The following is a 10,045-nucleotide window of genomic DNA, read 5'->3' as shown; positions in this document are numbered from 1 at the left end:
ATAAAACACAAGTAAACATCTTTCTGGTATTCTTTGCCTTGAGCCAAGATCCATCTGACAACAGCTATGATATCCCTTGTTCCACAACCTCTTCTGAATCCGGCTTGAACCTCTGGAAGTTCTCTGTCAATATACTGCTGCAAACGTTTCTGAATTATCTTCAGTAAGTAACAACAACAACAACATAGTGATACTGCCTCAGAAACCCAAGGAGGGGTCGCTATGAGTCAGGTCCGATTTGACGGCCAACAACAACAGCAACATGCTATGCTGGGTGGTGCTAAGTGCTATGGAGAAAAATAAAGCAGGAGAGGGGGATGGAAAGTTCTGGAGGGGGCTGTTTTATGTAGGGTGGTCAGGAAAGGCCTCACAGAGAAGATGACATTTGAGCTGAAACCTGAACAGAGGGTGAGTCATGTGACTGTCTGCAAGACAGGTGTTTCAGGCAGAAGAAACAGCAAGTGCAAAGGCTCTCAGGTGGGAGGAACAAAGTCCTGGTTGTTTGAAGAACAACTGTAATAGCAGTTAATCCAGATGGCAGCACCCTCTGTTTTTGTCCCTGTGCAACGTGCTCCACTGTGTTAACTTCTCTGAGCCTGTGACCGTCCTCAATGACTGGACTTCCTGGCCTCCCTGTTATTTTATCCAGGAGATGGAGATGAGGCTGACTGAGCCAGCCAGCCCTGGAATTTGTTCTTAGAAGACAATCCCTGATTGAGATACAGATGTCTCCTTAGCCCAGAATACAATACCAAGACACTGAGTAAGTGAAGGTCCCCACAGGTCTTGGGTTGGTTCCCCCAGAAACAAATCATAAGACAAGAATCCGAGGGCAAGCGGTTTACGTGGAAAGTGCTCCCAGAAAATGCAGAGGAGTGGAAATGTGAGGCAGGGAAGGCAAAGAAGGTTGTATTATCAAGCAAGTGGCCACTGTGGGCAACTGGAGGCTAACCCCACAGAAGCCTTCTGGGAGACTACGTGGCACACACATTTCTGCACGATTACTCTCACCCAGGAGTGAAGGAGCTGGCATATCTATTCACCATTTCTCATCAATCAGCACTGGAAGGGTTCTCCCAGGGGAGCAGTCCAGTCCATTACTGGACTCCGGGGGCCAGAGAAAAGTCTGTAGGCAAAGCAATGCAGGTGCAGCAGCTAGGAGATGGACTCAAACCAAACCAAACCAAACTCACCACCGCTGAGTTGATTCCGACTCATAGAGGCCCCCTGTGGTTTTCCAAGGTGGTAAATCTTGACAGAAGTAGTTTGCCCAGTCTTCCTTCTGCAGAGTGGTGGGTGGATTTGAACTGCCAACCTTCTGGCTAGCAGTCAAATGCCTTAGGCACTACACCACCAGAGCTCCTTGGGAAATGGGCTCAAAATAAATTCAGTGCCATGGAGTCGGATCCAACTCACAGTGAACCCTTCTTGGGTTTCCGAGGTAGTATCACTAGGGAAGTAAATTGTCCAAACTTCCTTCCGAGGAGTGGGTGGTGGGTTTGAATGGGCAGCCTTCTGGTTAGCAGTCAAGTGCCTTAGGCACTATGCTACCAGAGCTCCCAGAAGATGGACTAGTGGATCTGAAATGGTAAGAGCTAGGAGGAGGACCACATCTGCTATATAGCAGGGCTGGGTTCCTGTTCTACCACAATTGCTTGTTGATCTTGAGCAAACTTCTTACCTTAACCTTCCAAACAAGCATGTATCTCCTAATAAGAATAAGATTTTTTTTTTTCATAAAGAAGTTGCTTATTTATCTTGTACTATTGTCATGAGGATTAAATGAGATGACAGTTTTAAAAAAGCAGTTAACAGCCATTGAGGGCTTTCCATGTGCTAGGCAATATATTCTAAGTTACTAGCTTAATTTACTATTGCATGCATTCACCCATTTAATTCTCATAGCAATTCAGTGAGGCAGGCACTGCTATCATCCCCATTTTATGGGTAAAGAAATCAAGGCAAAGAGAAGTACATTTCTTTGCTCGAAATCACACAGTCAGTCAGCAGAGGAACCAAACTTTAAACTTGGGCAATCTAGCTCCCAAACCAGAGCTCCATCCATGATGCCATCAAGTATAGAAAGTACATTAAGTGCTGGGTATGGAGTTGGTGCCTAATGCATGCTTGTTCCCTCCCAGTTAATTAAGCTTTGGCCACACTGCTCATCTGGCCAGCACTTTCTCTTCCTAAGCATTTACACATTCTCTAGCCCAGTAGCCTCCCAACAGCCCTGAGAGACCAGCTGCCAAGATATGATCTAGATCAAGCTTCCTGAAGGAACGGGAAGACTCCTGAGCCATGGTGGGTGTGACGGTGGGGCCTGAAAGGTCTGGGGATGGTCCCTGACCTTACACCAATTTGCTGTGTGATCCCAGCAGAGCACTGAACCACCCTGGGCCTCTGGGTTTCCCTTTATCAAATGGGGATACTGGGTTTATCAAGCAGTACTTTACATGCATCATCTTGTTTAGTCATCTGACAAACCTATCATCATCCTCATTTATAGATTAGGAAATGGAAGCTATGAGAGGTGAAGTGATTTGCCCAAAGTCTTCCAGGAATCAAAACAGGTGTCCAAGATGACCAGCCTGGTGCCAGTAAAAGCCTTAACCAGACAATTTATAACACTGAAGGGACCCCATCGATTCCAAATTGGTTTGTCTCAGGTCAAGGAAGGACAGGCATCAACACACTAAAGGCATGAAATCTGAAAGGGGTCAAGTGGCCCAACAACAACACTGTAATAGATGTTGCCAACTTGGGTGTAGCTAGAACAGAGGGATTCAGGGACTACATTAATAATCATGTTGCCATGTACTGAATGCCAAGCCCTGGGTTAGCTCTTGTTGCACATTATCTCCTAATGGCCCCAGACAGTTGTCTCCATTACAATTCTCATTTCCTAGATGAGGAAACTGAGACTCAGAGAAGTAAGGAATTTGCCCAAGATCATATTCTTGGCAAGTGTTGGAGCCTGGAAATGAATCTGCGTCTTTTAGATTTCAGGGCACAAGTTCTTAATCAAATCTATAGTGGGCAAAATACTGATCACTAAATAAAGGCCACTCCCACTTTTGAATATAATAATAACAATAATTGTCATTTATAAAGCATTTTCCATTTGCAAATTACTTTCACATCCGAAATCCCACTGAATTACCAAACAATTCCAAGAAATGGGCACCACTATTATCAGTGTTCAGCAGACAAGGTCACTAAAGTTCAGAAAGCTCAAATGACCTGCCTGAGATTCTAGGATTAAGAAACAAAGGCTTGGGAACCAGATGTACCTGAGTTCAAATCACGGCTCTGCCATTTTCATTCCTTTGAGTAATGTTTACTGAACACTTACTATAGAACCTCAGGCAAGACCCTCCACTTCCTCTTCTGTTAAAGGGTTTAATACCACTCATAAAATCTATTCTGTCCCTTAACTGAAAATGCCAGGTACTTGCTTTCCCAGACTCCCTTGCAGCTAGAGCATGAGAATGTGACTTGGCCGATCAGATCTAAAGAAAAGTCTACTGTTCTACTATTGAAGCCTGGAACTGGACGGCCATCTTGTGATATGAGGTATCAAGTCTGAAGACAAAGCCGCCTGCAGGGGTTGGAGGAGCAGAAAGATGGTAAGATTCTGGCATCCTGATGGCATCACTGAACCATTACCTCAATCTAAAACCTTGTTATATGAGATGAAGCATCTTCCTCCTTATTGAAGCTGCTTTGTGTTTTCTATTCCATTACCTACAGCCCAAAGCATCCTTAACTGGCATGTTACCCAATTGGATGACTGGAGGGATTTCAATGTGATAGTGGATATAAAGTACCTCTAATCAGTGCCTAAGGAGCTTTGGTAGCATAGTGCCTAAGGCACTTGACTGCTAACCAGAAGGCTGGTGGTTCAAACCCACCAGCCACTCCTCAGAAGGAAGGTTGGGCAATCTACTTCCATAGTGATACTGCCTCGGAAACCTAAGGAGGGGTTGCTATGAGTTGGGTCCTACTTGACAGCACATAACAACAACAACAACAATCAATGCCTAAGGAGCTCTGATGGTGTAGTGGGTAAGGCACTTGGCTGCCACCCAGAAAGTCAGCAGTTCAAACCCACCAGCTGCTCTGTGGTAGGAAGATAAAGCAGTCTACTTCCAGAAGGATTTACAACCTTGGAAACCCCATGAGTTGCTATGAGCCAGGATCAACTTGAGGCAGTAGGTTTGGTTTGGGAATCAGCACCTGGTACAGTGAACAGCAGCTACTCTGGAAATTAGAAAGTTATGTCAGGGCTTGAACCCTGACACCGTTCTGGGGAATGCAGACATTCCTGGCCTGGCCAATCAGTTCCCTCTCTCCTTGCAGTGCGATGGATTGCTTTTATATGGCCTTTCTAGCCATGGGTCTTGTAACTGCCACCAAATGGACGGGCCTATGCAAATAAGGTGCTTATGGCCCACTGAGGGGACTGGATAGCTTGCTAATAATGTAAAGAAGGTGCACAGCACCCTTGTGGGGATGGGATCATGTAAATAAGGTATTCGGAACCCTAATGAGTGGTTGGTGGGTTTTGCCATTCTGTTAGGCTTAAAGGAGCCATCCCAGAAGCGGAAAGAGTGGGGTGACCTCACCACCATCAAGAAGAGATGGGCGGGGATAAACAAGAGGAGGTAGGAGTGGAGCACTTCCTTTGGCCCCAGGATTTCTGGGTTGGCAAATTCCTGGACCCACGAGACAGAGAGAGCCGTATTGCCACAGATGGCAAAGATGGCTAGAAGCAGTGGCAGAGAAATGGCGGCCGCAGAACCAGGAGACCAGCCAGAAACAGAGTGGTGGGCCTCCGGCCCACGGAGCAGCAAGAGAGCTGAGTGCTTCAGGCAGAAGGCTTGCTGGCTGAGTGGGGTGCCTCTGGGCACTTATCAGTGGAGCAAAAGAGCTTCATAACATTTGCTGAAAGGCTGAGGGTCAAGAAGCCAAGGGCCAGGGAGAGGCCTGCCTGCTGGCACAGCTGAGAAGAAGCTGTCCTGTCCAAAGAACAGTATCCTGAGACTTTCCTGATCCTAAATTGTAACCTATTACTTCCCTATAATCGTGGGTATTATCTGTGAGTTCTAGGTGGCCACGGCAGTGAATTTTTGAACCCAGCAGAGAAGCAGAGAGTGCCGTGGGAGGGAAGGCTGGTGTCAGAATTGGTTAAAAAGGCCTGAGAGAGGACGTGTGTCTGACTTCCGTCTCATAAGAATCAGCCTTGGGCTGTTGCTACTGATAAGGGTTGTCCTCCCCACTTCTGAAGGTAGAGGAGGTGGTCTGCCGCTGCTGCCACACCTCTGTTCTTACTCTCCCTTCATAAGAAAAGCCCCGTAGAGTTTTCTGAGAAAGCAGAAACCCAGTGGTGGCCCCAGCACCACAGCCTTGTTACTCTGCTGGGGACTGACCCCAGCTTCCAAATAAGAGTCAATCACACTGCCTTGTGCCTAATGGATTTTGATTTTTGCTCCCCTGACGGCCAAGCCCAGGGCCTGTGCTCTGGCTTGTGTCCCTGTTGCCAGAACATCCCATCAATTATTAACAGCGTCAGCTCAGCCTCCCTTGTGCTGCTACCAGAAGGAGAGGGCTTTCCTGCAACACAGCCCCCAGGCCCTAGAGAAAGGCCTCTGTTTGTTATCGTTTATAATCACAGCACCCACCTCTGTGCCAGGCACTCAGCTGAGTTTGAACAAACATGATTTCATGACTCCCTGCAAGGTGAGCCTGTTCTTCCTGTGTTATAGGTGGGAGCCTGGGGCTTGGAGAGGTGAGGAACTTCCTAAGACCAGAAACTGGGAGGTGATGGAGCTGGGACTGGAACCTGGGCCTGTCCTTGCTCTTCAACCCATCAGGTATGGCTCTTTCTGAACCTCACAAGCCAGTAAGGACCCAGCAGCCTCTCTGTGGGCACTAAGACATTTCCACAGGCCTCCCTGTCCTGACAAGCAAGACATCCCCATTGGGCGGATGATCAGGGATGAGGTGGGTGGGGTGCAAATGACTGAAAGCGGCCAGAGGTGCAGGGAACTGGGTCACAGGTGGGCAGTGAGCAGCGAGTGAGACTCAGTGACTGACAGAGGGATTGGTTCATTACTCCTTCCACATGCAGTTCTCTGCGGCTCCTCTGTGCAGGCACCAGGGTGGGTGCTGGGAACAGAGCAGAGAATGCAATTCATGGTGCTCACACTCTCACGGGGAAGAATGAGAAAAAGACAAGGAAATGAACGTGATTTCAGACCGTGCTTAAGGCTTATGCAGGAAAGACACAGCACAGGGCACAGATACGGAGAGTCACAGGAGGAAGGCTGTCTTGGACAGGGCTCAGGGAGGGTCTGCTGAGGAGAGACATTGGAGCAGGAAGCCAAATGAGCAGAAGGGGAGGGCCAAATGACAATCTGGGGAAGGACATTCCAGGCAGCAGGCGCACAGCCAGTGCAAAGGCCCTGAGGTGGGATAAAGCCTGACTGATTCAGGTAAGCAAGGAGGCCAGGGGGCTCAAGCGGAGAGCAAAAGAGATGGGCTCAGAGAAGTCATGGGGCTGGATGCTGGAGGACCCAGTGTGCCACAGTGAAGCGCTCGGATTTTATTCTGAGGCTGATGGAAACCCTCTGAAGGATTCTGAGCAGATGAATAATGTGATCCGATTCCCATTTTGAAAAGCTCACTCTGGCTGCCGTATAGAGATTGGAAGGCACAGGGCAACAGGAGAAGAAGCAGAGGGGCTGGGGGTGGGCTACAGCACTTAATCATGAAGGAAGAACAGGATCTCCAAAGTCACGCTTGGCTTTGAATTTCTGGCAGCTTCTGTTTGCCTGCTGTGCGACCTTAGGCAAATTACTTAACCTCTCTGAGCTTCCCAATGTGTGAAAAGAAGGGCGGTAACAGAGATTGGTGTAAGGACTAATTGTTGTTACACTCCCATACGCAAAGGCCCGTAGGTGTTTGAAAAGTGGCAGGTCATGATTTCTACAATGAGGGACAACGAATCTGCTTGCTTCCCCATTTCAGCTCCAGCTGCAGAAAATCCTAGACTGTCCATCTGCCAGGAATGTGAGCCAGCAGCCCCTGCCTGGGATCACAGAGAGGTCACCAAGCTCGTCCCTGCGAGTGGATTAACCCAAGGAGAGGCTGTTTATTCCCAAATAGTGCTTCTTGCAAGCCCAAGCTCCCTGCCTGGCTGCCAGATGCCGACTCAAACACAGCCCGTGGTCCACGCCTCTGCAGGGAGGGCGAGCCCACCTCTTCCCTGCCCCTCACTCTCCTCTCTTAGCAGCAGGACAGAGAGGAGAGAGAGTCATGTTCGGGACTAAATGGAGTATAGGGGGCAGAAGAAAGAGAACTGTGTCGGCCTGAAAATAGCAAAATAATCTGTTGATCCTAAGCCGGTTAAGGATGAATGACTCTGTCTTAACAGGAAGGCTTTTTGGACACGAAACCTGGGGGAAGATTATGGGCCATAGCCTCAGAAAAGGAAACCAGGCCCAGGTGCTTTGAGGTCCTTTTTAGAGTTGACAGAGAAGAGAAAACAACAGGGCTTCTCCACGCTCCAACCAGCCACCCACTTCTGTACCCACTGGGACCCTGCCGGGCAGATCTGGGAAAAGAACCTACCAGAGGCCCCTCCACACCTGGAGCTGCAGGTGGGACTTCAGTGAAGGGGCTAGTAGAGCCACAGAGACCCCCCGTGAGAGGCCAGGCTAGACCAAAGCCAGCCCTCAGCTAATACATTATGGCTGAACATGCAGACTTCCTCCTCCCCTTTTCATTTTGCCGTGAATTCTTTTACCTAAGGACCCCTGGTGGTGCAAATGTTAAGTGCTCAGCTGCTAGCCTAAAGGTTGGTGGTTCGAACCTACCCAGCGACTCTATGGGAGAAACAATTGGCAACCTGTCCCTGTAAAGATCAGCTGTGATCTGCCACTTGGGGTGCTATGAGGTGAGATCAACTTGTTGGCACCTTTTAGGCCCTGCTCTGAGAGGTCTCCGTGGCTCTCCCACTTTGTTCTGCCTGAATTTCAACATCAACGGTCCTCTCTGTTCCTCCTGAATACCCTGCTGTGATCTTTCTTTTAGCCCTGGACACACTGTGTTGTCATTTACTCCCGACACCCAGCACAGTGGCCCCCATCTCTCCGAGGCCCCCCTCAATGGCAGCCTAACACGGAGAAGGGGCTCACCAACAAATGGCCTCCTGGCTGGTCCGTCCCCCAAGCCTTTCTCAGCCCACGACAACCTCCAACTTTACCTGGTAGCACACAGGACCCCCAACACACACATCTTGTGTGGTCTCTTGGATTTTTCATTCTCATTTTTCTCTCCTATTTCAAAATTTACATCTTCTTCCAACAGCCAAAGCATCTTTGCAAGGTGCATCAAACCATGCTTGGAATAAACTCCCCAATACGTTAACAACCAGGTCGGCCCCTCACCCACCAGCATCCATGGCAGACTGCCTGCCTCACGCAGGCTCACATTCCAGCCCTTTGCCTCATTTTTCTTATGGTCAAACCAATGACAGTATCTCAGCGTCCTCCAAGCATATCTATAAGCCGCTTTAAGTCCCTTCACGGGGCAAAGTGGGGTTATAAACACAGGAATATGTACTAAAATTGCAGGACAGGCCACCACCAGCCTGGGTCTGGGGCTTCACGGGGACTAAATTCAATTCTACTCCATCTGAGTGAAGCTTTATTATCCCTCTGGGCTCCTTCTTATTCATTTTTTCAGTGTCTGTTCCCTTGCCATGGGATTTGTAAGTTTCTGTAAATCCTTTTCTCCAACAAAGTAGGGGGATAAATTATCCAACAGTAGGAGGATGGGTGTGACCAGTGTCACTTAGGAACATCTGAGGGAGTTGGTCCTCACCTCTAGAGACTCAGCCCTGGGTCCCCGTTCTACTTTCTGGTCTTCATCTCTGGGCACTAAGCCCCAGTCCCTCAGCCTGGAGACACAGCCAAAGCCCCCAGCCTGGCCCCTGCCCCCAGATTCCAGACTCACTTTAGCAGCCACCGAGGAGTTGGGCTTCTCCAGGAGGTCCCAGAGCTTCTTCCGCTTCTCCGCACAGCACGTGTTATCGAACTCCTCGCCCTCTCGCTCGCGGAGGGTCTCGGCCTCACGCTTGAGCTCCTCGTTCATCTGCTCCTTCTTCTGGTGGTAGCGGGCCTGGCAGCAGGACTCCAGGTAGATCTCGTCGATGCCCCAGTAGTCGAGCTCCTGGCTGAAGCTGAGCGCGCACATCTCCTCCATCATGTGCAGCCGCCCAGTGCGGTAGAAGTTGAGGATGGAGGTGAAGGCGCCCGGGTGGCGGTCGAAGAAGTACTCGTTGTCGTCCAGGCTGTAGTCGTCGCACACCTCGAGCAGCGAGTCGTGTGTGTTGCAGTCCCGGAGCTTGCCCAGCCGCGTGCGGGGCAGGCGGTCCAGGGTGCGCCACAGGACCTCGTGCGCCAGGCCCCCGACGTTGAGGCGGACGCGCCGCGAGCACGCCTTGCTGCGCACGATCTCCATGGGCTCCGGCGGCAGCGAGCTGGTGGAGCGGGAGCCATGCTTCGTCATGCCCGCCGGCATCGCTGGTCCGGCCGCCCCCACCCCCCTGCCCCCCCAGGCCGCTGTCACTCGACGGCAAGGCCGGCCGCCGCGGGGAGGGGGGCAGGGAGCGCTGTGGGCTACTGGGGGTGCAGGAGGCCGCGCGGGCGCGCGTCACGGCCGTCTTCTCACCTCCATCCCGACGGCTGCGGGGCAGAAAGCGAACGCGCGTCAGCAAACCCGCAGCTGAGCGCGGCCCCTCCCCACTTCTCAGCCTGGGGGGCCCAGCCGGCCTTGACCTTCCGCGCTAAGCGGCTCAGGTGGGCGGGACGGCTGGGCGCTGTCCCTCCCGCCGGTGCTGAAGTCCGAGAGGCCCTCCCCGTGGATGGAGAAGGGGGGCCACCTCCGGGGCGGGAGAAGGGCCCCACGCGACGCGCTCGGGGTCCGGTAGGCTCCACCCCGCGCTTCCGCGGCCCAAGCCCGACCCACTGCCCGGGGC

The 10,045-nt window shown here is 51.1% G+C and overlaps 1 protein-coding gene across 1 annotated transcript in view; it reads right to left on the bottom strand.

Annotated features, from left to right (window-relative positions):
• The window catches only part of KCNB1 (potassium voltage-gated channel subfamily B member 1), a 131,539-nt gene extending 121,951 nt beyond the window's left edge, over positions 1-9,588 (bottom strand). The window contains exon 1 of the mRNA XM_007938326.1: positions 9,022-9,588. Within this exon, the coding sequence (XP_007936517.1) occupies positions 9,022-9,588 (567 nt within the window). The remainder of the gene's footprint in view (positions 1-9,021) is intronic.
• Positions 9,589-10,045: the final 457 nt, after the last annotated feature.

Source organism: Orycteropus afer, unplaced genomic scaffold (genome assembly GCF_000298275.1).
Source record: "Orycteropus afer afer isolate SDZICR_OR568_19922 unplaced genomic scaffold, OryAfe1.0 scaffold00049, whole genome shotgun sequence".
NCBI lineage: Eukaryota > Metazoa > Chordata > Mammalia > Tubulidentata > Orycteropodidae > Orycteropus > Orycteropus afer.
Note: the sequence above shows the minus strand (reverse complement) of the source record. Positions and strands in the feature narration are given on the sequence as shown.